We start from the raw sequence: 23,490 nt of genomic DNA on the forward strand, positions 1-23,490 counted from the left end.
ATTCATCCTAGTTACCAAATGTCTCCTCTACCCCAGCCCTCCTCTCCCTGGTTTGATGTCCAGCTCTGCAATGAGAAAGCTGGGGATGGGAGTCCAGGGAAAGCTCTGTATTTCCAGTAGGAGGGGGGGAATCACACTGCCTAATACCATGTGAATTGAAGTGACAGAGTTAAGGGTTTGAGACTCAGAGGAGAAACGCAGCCAACTGGGAAAGCAATCTGGGGGATTTTAGTAGAGGAAATACTCAAGATCCGGCCAAGTGCGGTGCCTTAGGGACCCTGCTGGGAGAGTTAGAGACCCTTAGAGGCTTCCCAAAGGCAGCAGGACCTCTTTGGTGATATGCTGATTTTGGAAGACTGCTCAGCCTCTGCACAGCCTCAGAGCTAGACCTGACTTGATTTTTTTTTTTTTTTTTTTTTTTTTTGCTTCTTCTTACTTACCCAAGTGTGTGGAGTACTTCCTAATCTGGATGTCACTCACACACCAGCGTGATTCCACCCCCATCCCCTGCAGGCTCCCCTTCCCAACACCAAAAGGTGACGAAGTTTGGGAAAGTTGGGCAAGTTGGAGAATTAAGTTACTGGGTGCTCGGCAGACGAAGTGGGGCGGGCAGTGGCTGTCTAAAGTGACGCCGTTTCTACGGTGCGGAAGGTCCTCCAGCACCTCCTCCCCAGGTTCCACGATTGGTTCCAGTCCGCGTGGAGAAGCCAGAGCGCAGTTTGAAATGGAGGAAGCTCCCCAGGACTAAATCTCGATTCGGTCCGCAGGTTCAGCGTAGCACAGTGAAAGTTCTCTCCCAGCTTTAAAGGGATGCGCCAGCAAGCAGCCCGAGAGTGGACGGCCGTGGGCGCCCGCCGGAGGCCTGCGCCTTTAAGGAGCTGCGGGGCGGGGGGCGGGGCAGGAAGCGGACTCCGGGGAGACGCAGCCACCCGCGAGGTGTCTTTTTGGGAAGGGGCGGGCCAGACCCCCGGGCGGGTGCCGCCCCCTCGCGGCGGGCGGGCGCTCCCGGCTCGGCGTCTGGCCCTGCGAGGCTCGAGTTTGTTGACTTGGAGGGAGTAGCGAGGACGGGGGCGGTGCTAATAATACCCGTGCGTTCCGCAGTCGCGCTTTACAGTTTACACAGCTGTCACCTTCGTTCCTCCTTAATTAATCATAAAAACAGCCGCGGTCCCGGGGCGCGCGCGCGCGCGCGGGGTGCCCGCCCGGTGCCCAGGGCTTTACGAGCGGAGTCCCGGAGAATCGCCCCGCTGGACGGAGCGGGAAGCCGAGGCGCGGGGAGGTGCCGGGGCTTGTCGTCGGAGGTCACCTGGAGGGTGAGCCGCTTCGGGCCGGGACGCGGGCCGGGGAGGCGGGGTGCGGAGCTGCTCCGGAGCTCCGGGGACGCTGGCGGGGACGGGGGCGGGGCGGCGGGCGGGGCGGAAGGCGCGGAGGGGTGCGCGGCGGCGGCGGCGGCGGCGGATGGCCATCTTAAGTGGCCGTCCGGAGTCCAGGGCGGCTTTCCCGGCCAAGGAGGAGCCCCAGCAGCCCTGGCGGTGGGGGTCGGCACGGTGACGGCCGCCGCGGTGTCGGGGGGAGGGAGAGGTGGCGAGTTGGGGGCTTGGAGGAAGTTCTAGGTGGCTCGAGGGGGTCCTCTCGCTCGTGGAGCGTGTCCCCCTCGCGGCCCCGGCCTGCGGGAGTTGGGGAGTGGTGCCGGGGAACTTGGCGGGGGCCGGGGTGGGGGTCGCTCGGCCAGGCTGCATGGCCGGTGGGGACGGGGCTGGAGAGGCTCGAGGACTCCGGACCTCCACTGGGGGCGAGTGTGACCCCCGTGAGAGGGATCCCCCCCCGGGGGAGTTTTCGGGGGACCGACGCCGTGGAGTTGGAGAGCTGGGATCTGGACGTGGAGGGGGGGAGGTGACGGGTTTCCTGGGGACCCGGGGAGGACGGAGGGAGGGGGTCTTTGCTCGCTCGTATCGCTGGGGGAGCTGAGGGGGGTGGAGAGGCTCATCTCGGATCCTTTCTTTGAGAACTCTGGTTCTGCAAGGCTGTGGAAGCCCCTAGTGGGGGGGGGAGGAGGGAACTTGGGGGCTTCTGACATTGATGGCGACTTAGGGGTCACCTGGTGCGAGTGTGGAGACGGCTGAGTTATCCAAGGGGGTGCCGGCACTCCCAAGCGTCGGGACACCGGATGGGGGGGAAGGGGAGGGCTTTGCTCCAGTCGGGGTCTGGGGTCCGGATCTGCGCGGTGGGGTGTCTTGGAGGAGGCCGGGGTCCCGCGGGTAGAGGCTGGGGGCGGGGGCGGCCCGGGCCGAGGGCCGAGCGGAGGGGGAGGGGGCCGGCCTGCAGACGGGGCGCTGCGCTCCCGCCCCTCCCCCGCCACCTCCGAACAAACTTTTCTTTCTCTTCAAGTTGAGGCCGGCGCTGCTGGCGGCGGCGGCTGCGCGGTGAGCGAGGCGGACTGCGCGGCGGGGCGCGGAGCCCGGACGCAGCCGGGATCCTCCGGCCCGGGTCCCAGGCTCGGCCCCAGCCTCGGCACCCAGCTCCTCGGGGTGAATGGCGCGGAGCGGCACATCCGGGCGGCGCTGAGCCCGGCGCGGGCCATGGCCTCGGCGTGCGGGGCGCCGGGACCGGGGGGCGCGCTGGGCAGCCCGGCTCCTGCCTGGTACCACCGAGACCTGAGCCGCGCCGCTGCGGAGGAGCTGCTGGCGAGGGCGGGCCGCGATGGCAGCTTCCTGGTCCGAGACAGCGAGAGCGTGGCGGGGGCCTTCGCACTGTGCGTCCTGTGAGTGGCGCGGGAAGGAGAGGGGGTCACGCCCGGTGTGCCCCCAGTTCTTGGGTGGGGGGTGGGGGGCGGTGGCGGTGACCCGGGCTGGTTTGACTCTGTCCTGGGGCTGAGCTGGGATCTGGGGGCACTTCCTGCTGTGTGTGTCTGCGGCTGTTTTGGGGGGGCCTTGGAAGCAGAGTTGTGGGGCCCAGAGTGGTTGGTGATGCAGAGAAAAAATGCTGGCAAGTAATGGCAGACTGGTCCAGGCCCCCAGGTGGAAGGGGGCACCGGTGAGGATGCCGTTCTGTTTAATAGGGTTTGTCTTAGTGGTAAGCTAAGGACAGGCAGAGAGATTGGCAGGCTGTACAAGAATGTCCAGCAAGCATCTTTACAGTGTGTTTGGCTTTGCATCACAAGAACCCAGGCGGTGAGGAGTCTTGGGGATGGTGGTGAAAGTTGTGAGGAACGCTTAGGGAGGCGCTGGCTGAGGCTGCACAGGACTGAGCCTTTATTTCATGAATCAGTGAGTGAGTATGTTCGGCCTCAGGCTTGAGCTCTGACCCCTGAGCTAGGCCCAGCAGTTCTTGGGGTGGGCCTGGTCTCCACTGTAATTGGTGTGGGGTGAGTTTGTATTTGTTTGGTTTTCCAATGGACACTTCCTGACCTGCCCCCTAGCTCTCACAATCTCAGGCTGAGTGGGCCTCTTTGGGTCCCTGGAGTGGAAAGCCATGCATGGGAAGCTGCAAGGGTGCTGTATTTAGATCGTTATATTCTTTCTTGGCACTGTCAAAAGTCCTCCCCCAACCCTTGTGCCTCTGTCCTTTCTTTCCTCCTCTGTTCTTCTGACATCCTTGCATGAGATGTACTTTGGCTTAGACCAGGAGACATATTTTTTATTGTCATCACTGGAGCTGTTGGCATCTGTTGGGTAGAAGCCAGAGATGCTATTAAAACATTTATTTAATGCCCAACACAGTCTTCCAGCAAAAAGATTCTGTCCAAACCACCAGGAGTGCAGAGGTTGAGCTAACTCTGGCCTAACTAGTAAATCTTAGCTTCTGCCAGAAGCCCAGGACAACCAAACCTATGAATCTCCTTAGGAGTCCTGTGTTCCCAGCCCCCTCTGAAGTGTACCCCCTATGCAGGGAGGGGAGGAGGCAGGTGCGGGGTCAGCTGTTGAGTGGGAGGGGAACAGCTGGGGCCCATGTCTGGGGTGAGGAACATTATTGTCCTGGTAAGGGGGGGATCTGGCTCCATTGCTGGAGGAAGGCATGGGTGGGTCCAGGCTGGCTGAGTGTGGAGGACTCAACTTTGCCAGCTGAGTGGCTGTTCCCTGTATTTCTGGAGGGATCAGAAGTGGGTGGTTCCTTGGATGGCCCAAACAAATACTTGTTTACCTATATACACAGCATATGTTGTTGAATAACATTCAAGTCATGCCCCTGCCCTGACTAACACCTTAGCTTCTGCTCTGGTTTTAAATCCTAGTTCCTTCTGCCTTCTACTTGTTCTGTAGTACTGGAGACTCATATTATCTTTCTAGCCTCAGTTTCCTTTTCTGGAGAATGGGGATGATGATGATAATATCTACTTTAAAAAATGTGAGAACTGAATGAGATCTGTAGGACAGCTGAGCACCTGGCCTGATGGGGAAGCCCGGCTCCTTTCATGGGATGCTATTATTGTTGTAAATAGACCCACAGCCCACAAAGTAACACATCCAGCACCAGCAGAAGCTCCAGGGGAGCTGATGGGGATTACCTTGAGAAAAGGAGGTGGCCCTCTACCTGGCAGACACCACAGGCCCCAGGAGCCTCTGAGGTGTGCAAACAGAGGAAGCTTTCCATCCCCCACCTAGTGTGTGCCTGGCTCAGCTGTCACCTGCTCAGCTGCTATGCCATCTGTCAGCACCCTTCTTGCCCCTTGAGGCTGGGTCCCCATAGAGGGTCCTCTTGCATCATCCTAGTTTCCTGGTGCCTGAGGAGGAGGGTAAAGGCCTAGAGTGATGGCCCAAACTGCCTAGACACACCCAATTTCAGCAGAGCTAGACACCAACATAAATACAGACAGAGGCACACATGTGTGCCAGCACACTGCGTATGCATGCAAAAGGCTAGCCAGGCTTCTGAGGACTCTTACTTTGGCGGGGGGCCCAGATTGGTACCACAGCCCAGAGGGGCTGTTTAGACAGCTGTGGAGGCCACAAAAGAGCTGCCTGTTGCTTCCCAGGACCTGTGGTAGATGTGGAGTCTGTGTAGGTCTGAGCCAGGGAGGGGACCTGGATATTCTTGCTTTTCTTTTATATTATATTTTGGTGTGTCAGTTATAAGTACAATGTGTCTTGATCCATGGCTCCCCTTTCATCATCCTCTCCTATTCCTCCCAGCCTAACCCCTCCCTCTACTTTTCTTAGTTTCATAGGATGTGTATTGCCATGGTAACTATATTCTCCATCTTCATTCCCCCCTACCATTCCTACTCTTGTTGGCGACTAAAGGGGTGGAAGTTCACTGACCCATCAGTATCATTAACCCTGTACAGCCTCGCAAGTAGTTTTAAGGGGACCACACTGGGGTGTGGGTGGGATGAAGCATGGTAATAGGAAGAATGGCTGCTTTGGAGCTTAGTCCCCAGCGTGGGGTGACAGGATCTGACCTCTGCCTTGCCATTAGGTATCAGAAGCATGTGCACACATACCGTATCCTGCCTGATGGAGAAGACTTCCTGGCTGTGCAGGTGGGAGCTCAGACCTTTGTGTCCTGACCTTGATCCAGCCCCAGGCTTGAGGACCTCCTGGCTAACTCTTTTCTTCCCCCCTTGCTTGGTCCATAGACCTCACAGGGTGTGCCTGTGCGCCGCTTCCAGACCTTGGGTGAGCTCATTGGCCTGTATGCCCAACCCAACCAGGGCCTTGTCTGTGCCCTGCTGCTGCCTGTAGAGGGGGAGAGAGAACCAGACCTGCCCGATGACCGAGATGCCTCAGGTACTGCCCTGTCCCCTGACTCTCCTTCCTAGCCCCTCTCAGCCCTGCCTCCTCTGAAGCCCCCGTCCCCCCTAACCACATTCCCCTGCCCTTTACCCTTTTCTCTGGAAGTCTGACTTGGGTGGCACAGCAGCCATTGTCCCATTGAGTCTGCACCTTTTTGACCCTGTCCGCAGATGTGGAGGATGAGAAACCCCCTCTGCCCCCACGCTCTGGCTCCACCAGCATTTCTGCCTCCATTGGGCCTAGCAGCCCCCTGCCACCCCCTGAAACCCCCACAACTCCAGCTGCTGAGAGGTGAGGATTCCCTACCCCCTCTGTGAGTCCCTTTCTCCTCTGAGGTGGAGATACCTTCTGAGCCCTTCCTGTTGGACCACCCATCCCATCTCAGCCCCAGAGGCAGACTTCTCAACCCGTTTTACTCTTGCTGCCACTGCTGTGTCCCAGAGAGATGGGTAGGGTTCTGGGACAAGGGACCTCTACTGACTCCAAACCTCTCACTGAAGCACCCCCAACGGGCTGAGCACCGTCTCCCATGAGTATCTGAAGGGCAGCTATGGACTGGACCTGGAAGCTGTGCGGGGCGGAGCCAGCAACCTGCCCCACCTCACCCGCACCCTAGCCACCTCATGCCGCAGGCTGCACAGGTACCAGGCAGCTACCCACGCACGACTCCCTGGCTTGGCCCCTCATCAATGAGCCAGTCACTGCCTCTGACTTCCTCCTCTGTGCCCTGATGCCTCCATGCTCAAGGTGGAAGTGCCACACCCCACATCCTGTTCCCACGACTTAGGTCAGGGTGGGAGTCTGACCTGGTGTCTCCCCTAGCGAGGTGGACAAGGTCCTGTCTGGCCTGGAGATCCTGTCCAAGGTGTTTGATCAGCAGAGCTCGCCCATGGTGACACGCCTTTTGCAGCAGCAGGTGGGATAGTAGGGTGGGGGTGGGGGTGCGTGGGGCTTCTGCTTAGGGGCCTCATGTACCAGCCTTACCACCCTCCCCACAGAGCTCACCGCAGACTGGGGAGCAGGAGCTGGAGAGCCTGGTGTTGAAGCTGTCTGTGCTGAAGGACTTCCTGTCAGGCATCCAGAAAAAGGTGGACTGACTCCTGCACACCCCTACTTAAAGTCACTGACTTGATCTCAGTACTGACCATAACACCAGCTATACCCCTCCCCACCCTCCCCTCAGCCTGACCCCTCACTCACTCTGCCCCTTGCCCCCTGCAGGCCCTGAAGGCTCTGCAGGACATGAGCTCCACAGGGCCCCCAGCCCCACTGCAGCCCTCTACACGCAAGGCCAAAACCATCCCTGTCCAGGCTTTTGAGGTACACAGTGGATAAGGTCTCATGGAGAAAAGAGTAGCCGGAGGTACAAGGGGTGCCGCCTGCCCCCTAGGCTTGTCAGTAGTCTCCCTACTTCCTGAATTGCAGGTGAAGCTGGATGTGACCTTGGGTGACCTTACCAAGATTGGGAAGTCCCAGAAGTTCACACTGAGTGTGGATGTGGAGGGGGGGCGGCTGGTGCTGCTGCGGAGACAGCGGGATTCCCAGGAGGACTGGACGACCTTTACGCACGATCGCAGTGAGCCAAGGCCAGACCTGGTGATGGTGGGGCGGGCGAGGGTGTCTTGGTCTAGAGATTCAGGCTTATGTGATTGCGCCTACTTTCCCTAGTACGTCAGCTCATTAAGTCCCAGCGTGTCCAGAACAAACTTGGTGTTGTGTTTGAAAAGGAGAAGGACCGTACTCAGCGCAAGGATTTCATCTTTGTCAGTGCCCGGGTAAGTGACAGTCTTGGCCAGGGCGCTGGGGCTGCTAGAGTCCCCATTGGATGGGAAGAGAGGGCATGTATGGTGTAGGCCTGTTGTCTCTCCTGTCAGGGACAGGCATTGAGAGCCGGGCATGGTGGTGCCAAGGGAGGCAGAAACTGGGAGGATTGATATTTAAGGGTAGCCTGGGCATCTCGGTCAGTAAAGCAGGCATCATGGTGAATTTTGGCCCCAGGCAAGGTTTGAAACCCTATCTGGAATGTAACTGAAGCAAAAAGAGCCCAGTCCTGGAGCTTGAACTCAGGGTCTGGGCACTGTCCCTGAGCTTCTTTTTACTCAAGGCTAGCACTTTAATACTCTACCATTTGAACCACAGTGCCACTTCAAGCTTTTTCTTTTTCCCCTCCCTCCCTCCCTCCCTCCCTCCCTCCCTCCCTCCCTCCCTCCCTCCCTTCCTCCCTCCCTCCTTCCCTCCCTCTCTGTCCCCTCCCTCCCCCCTCCCCCCATCGTCATGGTCGTCATCTTCTTTTTCTTCCTCTTCCTTCTCCTCCTCCTCCTCTTCTTTTTTTTTTCTTTTTAGTCCTGGGGCTTGAACTGAGGGCCTAGTCTCTGAATGTCTCTGTGCTCGAGGCCAGTCCTCTACCACTTGAGCCACAGCCCTACTTCCAGCCTTTTCTGTTTTTGTAGTCCTGAGGAATCAAACCCAGGGTTTCACGCATGCTAGGCAAACCACTCTATCACTAAGCCACATTTCCAGTCCCTTCTGGCTTTTTTCTGTTTATGTGGTACTGAGAAATCAAACCCAAGGCTCCATTCATGCCAGGAAAGTACTCTACCACTAAGCCACATTCCCAGCCCCAGGGCTGAGGTTTTATCTCAAGTGGTAAGTAGAGAAACCTGCCTAGCCAGTATGAGGCCTTGAGTTCAAACCGTAGTTCTTGTAGGGAGCCAGTGGCTTGTGACTATAATTCTGGCTACTCAAGAGGCTGAGATAGAAGGATCTCAGTTTGAAGCCAGAGACAAAACTGAGAGACTTTATCTCCCAAGTAACCAGCAAAAAGCTGGAACTAGAGGCATGGTTCAAGTGATAGAATACTAGCCACGTGAGATCTTGAGGCTTTGAATTCAAGCCATAATACCACAATGAACAAACAAACCCTACTTCTACCAAATAGAGAGGATGGCCTGAGGCCAGAAGGACTGAGAATCGCAGTCAGTGAGCACTTACTAAACTTGTGTTTTTGTTTTTTGGTCGGTTGTGGGGTTTGAACTCTGGGCCTGGGCACTGTCCCTGAGCTCTTTAACTCAAGGTTACCACCCTGCCCCTGGAGGCACAGCCCCACGTCTGATTTTCTAGTGGTTAATTGGAGCTAAGAGTCTCACGTTTTTTAGTGCCCTGGCTGGCTTTGAACCTCTATCCTCAGATCTCAGCCTCCTGAGCCACCACGCCCAGCTTCGTGTGCTATTCTTAACTAGTGGTGTATATTGGGGGAGCCTCCTACCTAGTGGGGTGTCCCTGTGGAAGGGGGTGTTCCTCATTGCCCACCTCCCCTTGACTGGCTCTTGTCTCCACAGAAGCGGGAGGCTTTCTGCCAGCTGCTGCAACTCATGAAGAACAAACACTCAAAACAGGACGAGCCCGACATGATCTCTGTCTTCATAGGCACCTGGAACATGGGTCAGGCCCCGGCCGGGGCTGGGGTGCGATAGGGAGGGATGGCTCCAGGTTACGGGCCTGACCCCCCCCTTCCCTTATCTCTACTGCAGGAAGTGTGCCACCTCCAAAAAATGTGACATCGTGGTTCACATCCAAGGGTCTGGGGAAGGCCCTGGACGAGGTCACAGTGACCATCCCCCATGACATCTATGTCTTTGGGACCCAGGAGAACTCAGTGGGTGACCGAGAGTGGCTAGACCTGCTTCGAGGGGGCCTCAAGGAGCTCACAGATTTGGATTACCGCCCGGTGAGGGGGGTCATCTCACCCAGTCCCCTAGTCCCCTGTCCGCACAAACAGAATCCTTGACTTTCTGACTGTCCCTGTGGCCCTAACACTGCCTGTGGCACATCTAACATGAGTCCTCTATGAGCCTTTCATTACACCAGAGGTCTGTTCCTCACTGGTCCCGCAGGAGAAGGGGCACACCCTGTGGTGTGATGGCCCAGGGGAAGGCACACAGGGGGCCTAGCCCAGAGCAGAGGAGGTGACTTCTGACCCTGTATGCAGATTGCCATGCAGTCACTATGGAACATCAAGGTGGCTGTGCTGGTGAAGCCAGAGCACGAGAACCGCATCAGCCATGTCAGTACGTCCAGCGTGAAGACTGGCATCGCCAACACCCTGGGTGAGCAGGCAGGTGGTCTTCCTCCATCCCTGTCCTCTGTCTCCTCTCCTGAGCTCTTCAGCTCAAGGCTACTGCCCTATCCTTGAACCAGGTCCCACTTCCCTTTTTCTAGAGGTTAATTGGAGATAAGAGTCTTTTGTGCCTGGGCTGGTTTTGAATCTTGATCCTCAGATCTCAGCCTCCTGAGTAGCTAGGATTACAGGCCTGAGCCACTGTGCCTGCCAATAAAGTATATTTAAAAATATTCAAGCCCCACCAAGAAGATGAGAACAATTATCTAATTATCTCCCTTTTTCTATTTCGTGTGTGTGTGTGTGTGTGTGTGTGTGTGTGTGTGTGTGTGTGTGTGTGTGTGTGATGGTCCTGGGTCTTGAATTCAGAGCTTGGCTGCAGTCTTTCAACTTTTATGCTTAAAGCTAGCATTCTACCATTTGGGCCATAGCTCCACATTCAGTTTTTAGGTGGTTAATTCATGAACTTTCCTGCCTGGACTAGCTTTGAACTGCACTCCTAAGATCTTAGCTTCCTGAGTAGCTAGGATTATAGGCATTATTATTATTTTTATTTGATAGATGATATACTCAAAACCAGAATGGTTGAATGACTAGCCTAAGGTCACACAGCTAGTAGATGGTGCCAAGAGTAAGCTTGGGGAGGTGTGGGTGTATCCAGGGGCTTGCTTGCCTCTAAGTATCTTAGACTTGGGGTAGGAGTCCTGTCACTGCTGTTTTGGGGAGTAGCAGGGAAAGTTGGGAGCCTTTTGCATGACCCAGGCCTTTTTCTTTTGCTTACTCTGGCAGGGAACAAGGGTGCTGTGGGTGTCTCCTTCATGTTCAATGGCACCTCATTCGGCTTTGTAAATTGCCATCTCACCTCTGGAAATGAGAAGACTGCCCGGTGAGAGGCTCCTTCCTGCCTTCTTTTAATTCCAGTCTTCCTTTACCTGGGACTAGTTGGCTTTCTCACAGCCCCATCCATAGAGACCCACTCCTCCTCCCTTACCCCCTCTTACCTGCTCCTGCCCCTGATCTTGTCTCCTGCCCCTGCCCCTTTGACTTCTTACCTTCGTGCCTGACATTGGGGACCTGCCCCTTTACCTATCCTAGGCGGAACCAGAACTACCTGGACATCCTGCGTCTGCTCTCATTGGGGGACCGGCAGCTCAGTGCCTTCGACATCTCCCTGCGTTTCACTCACCTCTTCTGGTTTGGGGACCTCAATTACCGCTTAGACATGGACATCCAGGTGTGAGCAGGGCCCTGTGGATGGGTGGTTATAGAAAGGGTGGCGTCCAGAGGGCTCTCACTCCAGCTCAGCTCAGAAGACAAGCCTTCGACTGTGCATCCAACCTCCCCCCAGGAGATCCTAAACTACATCAGCAGGAAGGAGTTTGAGCCCCTGCTCCGGGTGGACCAACTCAACTTAGAACGGGAGAAGCACAAGGTCTTCCTTCGATTCAGTGAGTGGGGGCCTACCAGGTGGCCCCAGAGGGCTGGGGGTTATTTCTGATTTTGGGGGGTGTCACTGAATCCCATATGCCCTCTGCTCTTCTTAGGTGAGGAGGAGATTTCCTTCCCACCGACCTACCGCTATGAGCGGGGCTCGAGGGACACCTATGCCTGGCACAAGCAGAAGCCGACTGGGGTAAGTGGAGAAAATGGGGAGGGGAGAGGGAATTCTAGGCCTGCAGTGGGTCAGAGTAGAGGGTAAGAGGATCGTGGTGTAGTCTTGTGCAGTTGCCAGTCCTGCTTATGTGGTCCCTCTCAGGACATCTAGGTGACTCTGGGTGTTATAAGGATCCAAGGGGACAGATGGGTGCTGAGGCCTAAGGCATCGGTGGGAGGTAAGTCCCATGCTGAGAGACTCACAGCTGTCAGCCGTGACCAGACTGCCCTCTTGCTCAGGTGCGGACCAATGTGCCCTCATGGTGTGACCGAATTCTGTGGAAGTCCTACCCCGAAACCCACATCATTTGCAATTCCTATGGTAAGAGCTTCCCAAACAGGGTGCTGGGAGATGTGGGGCGTCACTCTCTTGCTTCTGCCTTCTTTTGAGAGGGGGAGTAGGGGAGAGCCAGCTCCCGAGTCCCGTTTCCATCCTCTTACGCAGGTTGCACCGATGACATTGTCACCAGTGACCATTCCCCTGTGTTTGGAACATTTGAGGTTGGAGTTACTTCACAGTTCATCTCCAAGAAAGGTGCCTATCTTGGATGTGGTCATAGATACGGCACAGAGGATGGCCTAGGGATGTGGTGTGTGGCTATCCATACATCTGCGTCATGGTGTGAGCCCATGACTGGTTGGATATGTGCAAGTATAACCCTTTTGTATCTCCAAGTGTGGCTGGAAGTGTGCTGTGTTATTGGTAGGCAAGCCTGCAAGCATTCTAATAAGGATCTTTCATCCTTGAGTTGTCTTTCCGCCTTAGTCCAGGACCAGGGATTTGGGCGCCTCTGTGTGTGTGTGTGTGTGTGTGTGTGTCTGTCTCTGTCTCTCTCTCTCTCTCTCTCTCTCTCTCTCTCTCTCTCTCTCTCTCTTTCTTTTTTTTTGGCCAGGGTTGGGGCTTGACCTCAGGGCGTGAGCACTGTCCTTGGCTTTTTCCTCAAGTCTAACATTCTGCTACTTGCGCCACAGTACCACTTCTAGCTTTTCTATGTATGTGATACCGAGGAATTGAACCTGGGTCTTAGTGCATGCTAGACAAGCACTCTATTGCTAAGTCAAACTCACGATCCCTGGACCTCTTATTGGTGGCTTAGGGTCCAGAAGTTCCTTTGGCTTTGCCTTCTGCTCTACTAGGACTCATGATTTACTATCCCAGACTCAGCATCTTGTCTCATTCCTCTGGGATCTGCTCAGGCTCTCTCAGCCCCGTGTCTGTAATTCTTCCCTTGTTCCTCAGGGCTCTCAAAGACTTCAGACCAGGCCTACATCGAGTTTGAGAGCATCGAGGCCATCGTGAAGACAGCCAGCCGCACCAAGTTCTTCATCGAGTTCTACTCCACCTGCTTGGAGGGTCAGAGAGGGCCTGGGGCTGGCTGTGGGCCAAAGTGGGCGGGAGGATAGAGGCTACGGAAGCAGTTAGCCCTTCATCTGGACAGAAGGGAAGCTTGGAGTAAGTTTCAGTTGTGTGTCCTTCACCCCCACTTTAGAGTACAAGAAGAGCTTTGAGAATGATGCCCAGAGTAGTGACAACATTAACTTCCTCAAAGTTCAGTGGTCCTCTCGCCAGCTGCCGACGGTGAGACTGCACGCAGGGCTAAGGCTTGTGGGTGAAAGGATACACTGGGAGGGACAGGGCTGCCTGGTAGGGAGGGTGGGCTCTGAAGACTGTGTGCTCAGGCCTGCATGCTCTCACCCATGCACGTGAGCCAGAACAAAGGCATTTGCTGTTTTTTTTTATAAAGGAGTATGGAGCCCAGTGTTCGTGTATTTGTTCAATAAATACTTCAAAGCCTTCGCTAAATGTCAGGTTCTATACTGTCATTGAGGACCCAGAACCTTAATTCCAGGTTATAAAGGCCTTGTTGGACTGTGTCCTCTACAGTAAGGGTTTGGGGACTTTGCTTGAGAGTGGACGTGACAAGCCTGTGAGAGGGCACACAGGGGAGGTTGGATCTTTGTTTTTCACTGTACCTTTCCGCTCTCCAGCTCAAGCCAATTTTGGCTGACATCGAATACCTGCAGGACCAGCATCTCCTGCTCACAGTCAAGTCCATGGATGGCTATGAATCCTATGGTGAGGGATGAGAGGTGCTGAGGGCCACAAGAAGCTAGGCAGGGTCCCAGCAAGGCTTGGCTACTTGCTGGTGTGTCCTATCTGTCCCTTAGGGGAGTGTGTGGTTGCACTCAAATCCATGATCGGCAGCACAGCGCAGCAGTTCCTGACCTTTCTGTCACACCGTGGTGAGGAGACTGGCAATATCCGGGGCTCCATGAAGGTGCGGGTACCCACAGAACGCCTGGGCACCCGTGAGCGGCTCTATGGTAGGAGTTTCATCGGGAAGGGTCTGGGACACTGGGTGGGATGGTGAGGACAGGTGGAGGAGGGAAGGACCCAGGGTGGAATCCTGGGACATTGGACATTCTGCAGCCATGACTGGATCGGCCCTGAGAAAGAGCTGGAAAGGGGTGGGCAGACCCAGAGGCTGTCTGTCCTCTATTGAGTGTCCCTTCCTTGTCCTCTCCAGAGTGGATCAGCATTGATAAGGATGAGGCAGGGACAAAGAGCAAAGCACCCTCTGTGTCCCGAGGCAGTCAAGATTCCAGGTGAGCTGCTGCAGTTGTTGGGTGTTTGTCACATGAGGGGTAACAAGGTGTCCCTTGTCAACCCCATTTTTCCCTCTCCTGTGTACCAATGACAGATCAGGGAGCCGAAAGCCAGCCTCCACAGATGCTTCCTGCCCACTGTCCAAGTTGTTTGAAGAACCAGAGAAACCACCACCAACTGGGAGGCCTCCAGCCCCACCCCGAGCAGGTCTCCGGGAGGAGCCCTTGAATCCCAGGTGAGAGGATGAATCTGTCATCACCCTACTCTGTCCATCACTAGGCGAGGCTTTCAGGGCCAGCCTGGGGATTTAATCTGGGTGCTGTGCCATCCTGTGGTGATTATGGCCAGCCTAGACTTCCTGAGGTATGGCTCTGAGTCAGAGGGAGCACAGTCAGTCTTTCAATTCTGCCTGAAAAAGTACAAGTTAAAAAAAAAAAGGCTCTGAGTTCAGAGTTTAGCCTAGTGGTAGAGTGCTTGTCTAGCATGCACGAAGACCCGGGTTCAATTCTTGATACCATATACATAGAAAAGGTGGAAGTGATGTTCTGGCTCAAGTGGTAGAGCTAGAGCTTTGAGAAAGCCCAACGACAGTCTTCAGGCTCTGAGTTCAAGGCCCAGGACTGGCAAAAAAGAAAAGAAAAATAAGGCTCTGTCAGGCGTGGTGGCACGCCTATAATCCTAGCTACTCAGGAGGCAAAAAATTAAGGATCGAAGCTCAAAACCAGCCCGAGCACGAAAGTCCATGAGACTCATCTCCAATTAACCACCAGAAAACCGGAAGTGGTACTATGGCTCAAGGGGTAGAGTGGTAGCCTTGAGCTGAAGAGCTTAGGGACAGCGCCCAGGCTCAGAGTTCCCAACAACAACAACAAAAAGTCTCTAAAGCAGGGTGTGGTGGTGCAGACTGTCACCCCTGCATTTGGAGGTTGAAGCAGCAGGATTACAAATTGAAGGCCAGCCTGAGCTGCAGAGCGAGAGCCTGCCCAATTTTAGTATATGTGCTGCTGAAGAGAGCACAAGACTCCCTCAAACAAAGAAATTGGTTGTAGAACAGCTGCCTCTATGTAAGCGGACCAGTTTGAGCCCTGTGTTTGGAGAAGGCTCAAACCCAGCGCAGGATTTCCCAGGATACGTACTGTGGGGCTCTGTTCAAGAGCCCACTAGAAAAGCGCGTGTGGTCAGAGCGGTCTAGAACATGCTTACAGTGTTCTCAGTAAATTGTATTATTAGCAAAGGCTTCAAGCCTGTGACCTAGAAAGAAATCTCTTTTCAAACTGTTTGCAGTAGTTTCCCAAACCTAATGGGCCAAGGAGATTTCTTTTCTATATAACCTACTGTTCTGAGGAACCTAGTGTGTTTTGTTTTGTTTCGCCAGTCCTGGGGCTTGAATTCAGGATCTGAGCACTGTCCTTGGGCTTTCTCAAGGCTAGAGCTCTACCGCTTGAGCCACAGCACCACTTAACGGCTTTTTGTGTAGGTGGTACGGAGGAATCAAACTCAGGCCTTTGTGAGCACTCTGCACTAGGCCAGACTGCCAACCCGGAACCTAGTGTTTTGTGGGTCAATCTTTGGCAAGGCCAGCTTGTTTTGTAATGGTATCTCGTTGTTGCTTGAACTAAAGGAAATTGCTTAGGTATAGTTTGCCGCTTTTCCACTCATATTCAGCTTTTCTCAGCCAGCTTTGTTTTAGCCTTGAACTTGAGTAAAAACTACCCTGAACCTCTGAGTAAGATGACAGAGTGGACTGGCCTCCTGTGCTGCTTGGAGGGTGTGGAGGAGAGGCTTTCCAGATCTCCATTCACTGTCATCTTCCTACCTTCTGAAACCTCACATTCCAATTAGAGACGTAAGACATCTGAGCAGGTGAGGCCAGGGAATGTAGGGTTCTGCTGTCAACACCTTAACTAGATGAATCCAAGGGCAGGTGCTGTGTTCAGGGTCATGTGCAACTCTGTCTTCTAACTTGTCCCTTTCCTTTATCTGTACCCACTGCCTCTGCCTTGGGTTTCTGGGGCCTGGTTTAGTTATTCTGCTCTCAAATCCAGGTTGAAGCCAGAAGGGGCTCCTGAGCCAGAAGGGGTGTCAGCCCCCCCAATCAAGAACAGCTTCAATAACCCTGCTTACTACGTTCTGGAAGGGGTCCCGCATCAGCTGCTGCCCCTGGAGCTACCCTCCCCTGCCAGGGCTCCTGTCCCACCTGCCACCAAGAACAAAGTGGCCATCACCGTGCCTGCTCCACAGCTTGGACGCAACCGGCCCCCTCGTGTGGGAGAGGGGAGCTCATCAGATGAGGACTCTGGGGGTACACTGCCTCCTCCAGATTTCCCACCCCCACCACTGCCGGACTCTGCCATCTTCCTGCCTCCCAGCCTGGATCCTTTATCAATGCCAGTGGTCCGGGGCCGTAGTGGGGGTGAGGCCCGTGGCCCACCACCTCCCAAGGCCCATCCAAGGCCCCCACTACCCCCAGGCCCCTCACCTGCCAGCACGTTCCTGGGGGAGGTAGCCAGTGGGGATGACCGGTCCTGCTCAGTACTACAGATGGCCAAGACGCTCAGTGAGGTGGACTATGCTCCTGCCGGGCCTGGCCGCTCAGCTCTCCTCCCAAGCCTCCTGGAGTTGCAGCCACCCCGAGGACTGCCCTCAGACTATGGCCGGCCCCTCAGCTTTCCTCCACCCCGCATCCGAGAGAGCATCCAGGAAGACCTGGCAGAGGAGGTGAGTGGGCCATGGCCGGCTGTACCTGGGGGGTGGGAGGACTGCCCACAGACTGTGGGGTTTTCACTCAGCAAACCCTGAGCTTGACATCGTGGCTTGGTGGAGATCCATGGATAAGCCCCGCCCTTGCCTCCTTTCTCCCCGTGCATGGTAGATAGAATGCAGTGTTCTGAGGGGCTTCTGTGGTGGGCCTACCCTTAGTGCTCTCCCAACATGCCCTATTCCCTCAGGCTCCTTGCCCGCAGGGCGGGCGAGCCAGCGGGCTTGGCGAGGCGGGCATGGGTGCCTGGCTGCGGGCCATCGGCTTGGAGCGCTATGAGGAGGGCCTGGTGCACAATGGCTGGGACGACCTGGAGTTTCTCAGGTGGGGGTGGGGCTGGAGGTGGGGGGTGGGTCTTCCACCTCAGGGTGGGTCTGTGGGCCCTCCTGTCCCCCTCCAGCTCAACTCCCAGCCTCTCTCATTCCCAGTGACATCACGGAGGAGGACCTGGAGGAGGCTGGGGTGCAAGATCCGGCTCACAAGCGCCTTCTTCTGGACACCCTGCAACTCAGCAAGTGATAGCTGAGGACTGGGGAGCTTGGATCAGTAGTGCCTTTCCTGTCTCCAAGTCCCACCCGAGGGGAGCTTGAAAGTTATGAGGGGTGGGGCAGTGCCTCTCCACTTATTTATTGGGGGATCTGAGTGTTCCCCACTGCCCAATCTGGAATGCCTTAATCAGCCCTTCCTGCCTCTCCCCACAGGGCTGCTAATGTCAGTAGTCCACAGTGGTTCTCAATCCACCTAGGGGGTTGCTTTGGTGCAGACCCTTCCACGTGGAGCACAGCTGGGCACATCTGGGCCACCATCTTCCCCATCCCCTTCCGTGAACCACAGGAGAAGAGTCACTTTACTCCTCCAAGGGGTTACTGTCCGGAAATGAAGGAAGAGCCCTAGAACCGGGCTGGGGTTTATTTAAGTTTTGTTTTTCTGTGTGGGTTTGGGGAGGGGAGGGTACCTTAATATTATTGGGGTCAGTGGGGCGGGAGGACTGAGGCCATAGATTGCCAGTTTTCTTAGTTCTGTCTGCTGGTCCATACTGCCCTGTGCTGGGAATGTGTGGCAGCTGTAGAAATTTCCTCCCGGTTGCAGCGGAGGAGGGGAGGGGGAAAGACATGGTTCTTGCAAGCAGTCTGTCCTCATCCTGGCACTTGGAAGGGTTGATGTCTTCAATAAATTAAGTTTTATTTGGATTGAGCAAAATCACCTTAATAAATTACAAGTTTTTTTCCCCCACGAAGAAAAAGAACCACCAAAAAAAAAAAAATCAGGGAAGAGGAAACCCCTCTGTCCCGTTGTCCCGGGCCTCCCCTCTCCCTCCCTCTGCGCGGCCCGCTGGGGGTGGGAGGGAATCCTGAGGCCCCTTCGGCGGTCCCAGCCTGGAGGGAGCAGCCTCGGCACGGGTGGCCCGCGGTGTGTGGGTGCTCGAGCTGGCATGGAGGTTAGCAGTGATAGATACCCCAGCTAGCAGAATCAGGAGGGCGGGCTGCCCTCCCCAGAGACCCTGTGGGCTGTGCGTTTAGGGACCGCGACATCATTTGATCCTGGTTCCAAAGAAAGCCAAGCTACAGGGGGCTCCCGGCTGGGAGGAGGGGTGTCCCGGAGAAAATTCTGCCCTGCTGGGTGGTTGAGGACGGAGCGGAGCGTGGCCCCAGACTTGATTTCACGCTGGGGATGGCACACTTGGGGGTGAGACCTGGTGGGGAGCGGGGGACGGGCGGGCTGCTTCCGGGTGCCGGGTAAGGGCGGGGCTCCGTGGGCTCCCGCAGGGACTAGGGGTGTCTCTGGGGGGGACCGGCCCGCGGCTAGAAGAGATTGGTCTTCAGCGCGGGGCCGGGTTTCCGGTGAAAGGAGGACAGAACTCCGGAGAAGGGCCCGGGCCCGGGCTCCGCCGGCTGCCAGGCCTTGAGCAACTCGGCCGCTCCCGCGCCGGGCCCGCCGCCCCCGCCGCCCGCCACCCCAGCCCACAAAGCGCCTTTGAGCGGCTGCGGCCCGGGCCCGGGCCCGGAGCCGAGCGCGGCGGGCAGCGGGCTGGGGCTCAGCCGCGGGCTGGCCAGGCTGGGCGCGGGCGGCGGCGGCAGCGACGCGGTGCTGTCGGGCGTGGGGCTGCACGTGGACTCCTTGGAGTCGTCGTCCTCGGATGAGCAGCGCGCCTCGCCCTTTTTGGAGCCCGTGGCACCCGCCGCGCCCTTGGCGCTGGCCGCGCGCTCTTGTTTGCGGAACTTGGCCCGGCGGTTCTGGAACCAGACCTGTGGGCACAGCAGCCAGTGAGCCGGGGCAAGGGTCAGGGAGTGCGCAAGGTCAGCCTGGGCCTCCAGACGCTTGGGCAGAAACCTGGCTCCGAAAGGACGGCGGGTGAGGGTCCACAGCCCCCGAAGCCTCCCTCTCCACCCTCTCCTCACTCGCCCCTTCCTCCAGGTCCTTGGGATTTTTTACCTTTACGACCAGATCACTCCCAGACCTCGCCAGCTGCCCCAGTGCTCTGAGTCTCCTGGGGTGCTTTCTGCCTTTATTGTTCCTCAAAATTCCTCGGTCCCCCAATTCCTATTTAGGAAACTGGGCATTGCGCGGGAAGCGTCCTAGGGCTCTGAAGAGCTTGCGGGGCTGCTAGGGAAACCTTTTGTCCAGGGCTTTCGGTTCAAACCGGCCAGGTGAACAGCTGTCTGCCCTCGGGCTTTGTCCGCCCTGGCTCTCTGGCCATGCCCTTGCCCCAGACGTAGTTTTTCCTGGCTCAAGGGTTCCCAGCTGCAGCGCTGGGAAGGAACAACTGGACTTGTGGACCCGCTGTGACCTCAGTCCTACCCATTCGGCCTCCTCCGTCCTGGCTTCTCAAATAACATTCTAAATCTCTGGGAAACTAGAAATCCAAGTAGAGGCAGCCCTGAGCCTCCAGGTCCTGGCCTGGTGGCTTCCCCTGGCTGCCTAACCACACATGGCTCCCTGGTCATTGCTCTGAGATCCTGGCGTCCACGCTGCAGTTGCCCCAGGCCCTCAGGTGTCCCCTCCACGCGGGAGCATGCACACATGAGCACACGCACCTGCACGCGAGCCTCGGTGAGGTCGATCTTGAGCGCCAGCTCCTCTCGTGTGTAAATGTCCGGGTAGTGGGTCTCAGCGAAGACGCGCTCCAGCTCCTTGAGCTGCGCGCTCGTGAACGTGGTGCGGATGCGCCGCTGCTTGCGCTTCTCGTGCAGGCCCGACGGCTCCGGAAAGAACTTGTAGGGCACTGCGGGGCCGGCGTGTGCGGGAGGGTAGAGGCAACGAAGATGGACGGCAGAAGTGAGTTGCCGAGTTCAGCCCTCCACGTTCTACCTTAGAATGGCGCACCCCTGCCCTCGGTTTGTTCCACACAGCCCCGATTCTAAGGGTTCCTATTGGCCGATGCAGCCAGCCAGGGTAAAAAGACTGAACTGGGGGCTCAAGAGCCATCAGAAACCTGTAGACCAGAGTCTGGTATTCCAGCTAAGGGTTTATCTTTGGTCCTCCACTTCCCCAATCCCTGTCGCTTCGCCCCTATCTCCATATCTCAACCTGACTGGCTCCCAGCTTGACCACTGCTCTATCCATAATAGCCCTGGTTGCTTCTCTGGTCCCTTCAGCATCAGTAGTGCCCCCACTAGCCAGTCTGGAGCCTTGGTTCTGCCAATGAGACCTTCCTGTCAAGTCTACTTCAGCCCTACCACAGGCACAGGCTCTCTGCTATGTGGGGATCCACTCCCTGTTTACTTTCTTTCACCCCTTTCGCTCCCCCAGCCCCCCCACCGTGCATATTTTTATCACCAGGCCTTTTTTTCCCCCCCCTTAGCCCTGCCTCACACCCCTGATTCCCATTCCCTTCCCCTGTTTCCCCCTCTTCTCCTCATCTTCTTCCTCCACTTGGATTTCTCTTCAACTTTCCCCATTCTGGGCCATTCTTCTCTTTGTGCTTGCTCGCTGATGAGACTTCTTATTTCACCCACTTGAGGTCCTCCATCTGTTTTTTTCCCCCCTCTTCTGTTACCTCCCCACCTCTCAGAATCTTCTGTGTTCCCATCTCCTCTAATCCTGTTCCACTCCACCTTTTCACAATCCATCTCAACCTCCACTGCCCCACAGACAGCCTCTCAAACACAATCTCAGCATCCCTGTCCTCTAGCCCTGGTTTAGGGCTTCAAATTTTCTGAGGGCAGCCCCACTCTCCATCTTTGTTCCATCTCTTTAGGGCTACATTTCTTCCTATCTTTGCGTCTAACATCCATTCCAATCTCTATCTCCTTCATCAATGTTTCCAATTTATTTTTTTTGGGGGGGGGAGACTGTCTCAAAATTCCTATCCCTGTCACCTGCTTCTTATTTCCATCACCACTCAACCCCATGTTCCCACTTTTCTCAGGATCCCCAATCTTCTCATTTTGCTCTCATTCCTATAACCTTCCCCCAGCTCCCCAATCTCAGAGCCTCATTTGTTTTTAAGAAATCTCTCTTCCTATTTCCTATTTCTACCTTCCCAATTCCCATCCTCATCTGTTCCAGAGTAGCCAATCTTCCCACCCCTGCCCTAGTCTTCGGTCACATGTTTGGTTCCTTTTAACCCAAATTGTGGTACTTACCCCCCCCCCCCCAGTTTTCTATTTGCACCTTTCCCTGTGGTTTTTCCAGGAGGAAAAGGGGTTGGGTGGGGCATGCTGGTACTTTGAACTGGAGGGATAGGGTGGCTGAGAGACCCAGTGAGATCAAAGTTTATCCACAGCGACCTCTTGGATTGAAGGGTTTAGGGGTGCAGGGGGTTCAGGGTTCTGAACTTTTCCCTTGCTGGAAGAGTCCAAAGGGGAAAAGGAAGGGGAAAACGAAAATGGCTTAATTATTGGGGCCCCCTTTTCTGTGGCTGTAAGACTCGTTTTGGTGATACACAAGGGTTTGGGCCTAGGTAATACCAGTCCAAGACAAGGTAGGAAGGGTTTGGTTTGCCGGTGCTAGGGAAGGTGCCCATCTGGGCAGGGGTGCTTCCTCCTGTGACAGGAGTGACACGAATGGGGGTGACTGACTGAGCTGGAGGCCGCCATCCAAGGATACTGGGGATGGAGGGGTCCGGTGGTCACTCTGAAAGCATAGAAGCGAAGGCCTAGTGAAGGGCCCGAGGATGGCCCTGCGATCTGTTTCCTCGACCCAAAGCCACAGGGTAGAGATTTCGAAGGGAAAAAGCCGAATAGGAAGGATGTGAAGGGTGCGGCTGACCCTCGAGGAGAGGAGCCCGAATTGCTGGAGGTCTCTGGGAGGGGCACTGGAGGGTCTGGCCAGGGCAGGGATGGGGCGGCTGTGGGTCCAGTCGCAGTCATTTGCAGGAGTCGGGCAGGGACTGGGGATTCCGCAGGATTTGGAGGGAGGGTCGGGTCGGGACTGCGCTCACCTGCGGAGTAGGGCGCGGGCTGGTGGTCTCGCAGAGCGCCTAGCGCGCAGTTGGAGGAGCCGAGCGCGGGGCACGGCGGCCCGGCGGCGGGGAAGGCAGGCCGCAAGGGGCTGTACTGGAAGCCACCAGGCTGGCTGCAGGCGCCGAAGTCGCCGTAGGCGGACGCCTCCATGGCCGCCACGCACGAGTCGTACGAATTGAGGTAGGAGTAGTCCATCGGCCCGGGAGGGGGGCAGGAGCGGGGGCCAGGCCGGGTCAGGGTCGGGGTCCTAAGCTGGGTGAGCGGTCCGGATGGAGATTGGAGCTCCAGGCGGGTAGGACCTGACACCGGCTTTGCGCGCCCGACAGTCCGCCCGCCCCGTCGCGGCCACACTAAGCCCGGGTGCAACGCAAGTGCAGCCCCGCCAGCCCGCGCGCCTTTTAACGCGCAGGACCCCGCGGAGGGGGCGGGGCGGGGCGAGTCTGCGGGGCGGGGCCTGGGCGGCCCAGACCCCGCCCCCAGCCACCCCGACCCCCACCCCCACCCCAGGGGTCTCAGCCGCCCGCTCGCAGAGCAGCCTCCCGGGGTGCAGGGCGGGGCCGCGCGGGGGCCCCTCCGCGGTCCCCGTCCCGCCCCAATCCAGCCCAGACCTTCAGCGTCAACACTACGAGCCGAGCCGGAGGTCCTGACCTCCTTCCCGGGCCTCCCCACCTGCGGCCCCGCACGAGCGAGCGAGGCAGGCCCCGGGGCGCTGGTGTGAAGTTAATTCAATTCTCCCGGTTAACCGAGTTATTCCGACTCGGCTCCTCCGCCCCACCCCAGCGAGGTCCCATCCCGGCGGAGGCTGCCCGGGAGGCGGGGAGCGGGAAGCGGGGAGCGGGGCGGGGGGGTGGGGATGGAAACCGGGACGCAGGGGAGACGGAGCCGGGGACCTGGACGGAGTGGGGGCGACGTGGGAGGAGAGGAGGACGGAGGCGAGGAGAGGAAGGGCCGAAGCCGCGTGGAGGCCGGGACTGGGCGCCTGGGTACACCGACGGAGACCGGGCTGGAGCTGGGGTGGAGGTGGGACGAGGCGGGGTCGGGGGCGCGGAGGAGGAGGCCGAGGCCGGACTCAGAGCGGCGGGGAGCGGGGATCCCGAGGAGACCTGGACGGCACTGAGGGTCGCGCTGGTCGCGGTGGCGAGGCGGCGGGAGGGTCAGGGACCGGGCCAGGGCGGTCCTCCCGACGCGGACGCACGCCGAGGCTCGGCCCCGGCGCC

General features: G+C 57.1%; 2 protein-coding genes across 8 annotated transcripts; one reads left to right on the forward strand and one right to left on the reverse strand.

Moving 5' to 3' along the window:
* The first annotated feature begins 1,051 nt into the window (after positions 1 to 1,051).
* Inppl1 (inositol polyphosphate phosphatase like 1) lies at positions 1,052 to 17,850 on the forward strand. Of its 5 annotated transcripts, none has more exons than XM_090348368.1 (29): positions 1,052 to 1,313; positions 2,389 to 2,761; positions 5,416 to 5,479; positions 5,576 to 5,726; positions 5,903 to 6,023; positions 6,233 to 6,373; positions 6,555 to 6,648; positions 6,731 to 6,820; positions 6,954 to 7,052; positions 7,158 to 7,308; positions 7,401 to 7,507; positions 9,071 to 9,173; positions 9,263 to 9,459; positions 9,721 to 9,838; positions 10,639 to 10,735; positions 10,945 to 11,083; positions 11,198 to 11,297; positions 11,394 to 11,482; positions 11,743 to 11,824; positions 11,948 to 12,037; positions 12,743 to 12,856; positions 12,993 to 13,081; positions 13,492 to 13,579; positions 13,672 to 13,827; positions 14,031 to 14,109; positions 14,205 to 14,345; positions 16,156 to 16,828; positions 17,059 to 17,192; positions 17,297 to 17,850. In XM_090348368.1, the coding sequence occupies exons 2-29, from the start codon at positions 2,580 to 2,582 to the stop codon at positions 17,385 to 17,387; spliced, it is 3,780 nt and encodes a 1,259-aa protein (XP_090204494.1). In that variant the 5' UTR covers positions 1,052 to 1,313; positions 2,389 to 2,579; the 3' UTR covers positions 17,388 to 17,850. The 5 variants fall into 5 exon arrangements, with proteins under 5 accessions (XP_090204494.1, XP_090204495.1, XP_090204492.1 ...); XM_090348369.1 differs by lacking the exon at positions 1,052 to 1,313 and adding an exon at positions 1,456 to 1,532; XM_090348366.1 differs by lacking the exon at positions 1,052 to 1,313 and adding an exon at positions 1,458 to 1,547.
* Positions 17,851 to 18,670: 820 nt separating this feature from the next.
* On the reverse strand, positions 18,671 to 22,488 carry Phox2a (paired like homeobox 2A). Of its 3 annotated transcripts, none has more exons than XM_090349102.1 (3): positions 22,252 to 22,488; positions 19,904 to 20,091; positions 18,671 to 19,114 (listed from the first exon to the last, which is right to left on the reverse strand). In XM_090349102.1, exons 1-3 carry the CDS (start codon positions 22,466 to 22,468, stop codon positions 18,671 to 18,673), a joined length of 849 nt encoding a protein of 282 aa, XP_090205228.1. In that variant the 5' UTR covers positions 22,469 to 22,488. The 3 variants fall into 3 exon arrangements, with proteins under 3 accessions (XP_090205228.1, XP_090205227.1, XP_090205226.1); XM_090349101.1 differs by having other exon boundaries at positions 18,671 to 19,171; XM_090349100.1 differs by having other exon boundaries at positions 18,671 to 19,186; positions 19,898 to 20,091.
* Positions 22,489 to 23,490: the final 1,002 nt, after the last annotated feature.

This window comes from Megascapheus bottae, chromosome 16 (genome assembly GCF_031878675.1).
Source record: "Megascapheus bottae isolate mThoBot1 chromosome 16, mThoBot2.hap1, whole genome shotgun sequence".
In the NCBI taxonomy this organism is placed as follows: Eukaryota; Metazoa; Chordata; class Mammalia; order Rodentia; family Geomyidae; genus Megascapheus; species Megascapheus bottae.

Bases quoted from the DNA above. Each gene is read 5' to 3' on its own strand.
- Inppl1 (XM_090348368.1), top strand. From the start codon at position 2,580: ATGGCCTCGGCGTGCGGGGCGCCGGGACCGGGGGGCGCGCTGGGCAGC. The intron at 6,821-6,953 runs GTGGACTGACTC...TGCCCCCTGCAG, and splicing joins TGTCAGGCATCCAGAAAAAG to GCCCTGAAGGCTCTGCAGGA. The intron at 14,110-14,204 runs GTGAGCTGCTGC...TACCAATGACAG, and splicing joins CGAGGCAGTCAAGATTCCAG to ATCAGGGAGCCGAAAGCCAG.
- Phox2a (XM_090349100.1), bottom strand. From the start codon at position 22,468: ATGGACTACTCCTACCTCAATTCGTACGACTCGTGCGTGGCGGCCATG. The intron at 20,092-22,251 runs GTGAGCGCAGTC...CCGGCCCCGCAG, and splicing joins GCCCGCGCCCTACTCCGCAG to TGCCCTACAAGTTCTTTCCG. The intron at 19,187-19,897 runs GTGCTCATGTGT...TTTCTGCCCAAG, and splicing joins AGGCTCGCGTGCAGGTGCGT to CGTCTGGAGGCCCAGGCTGA.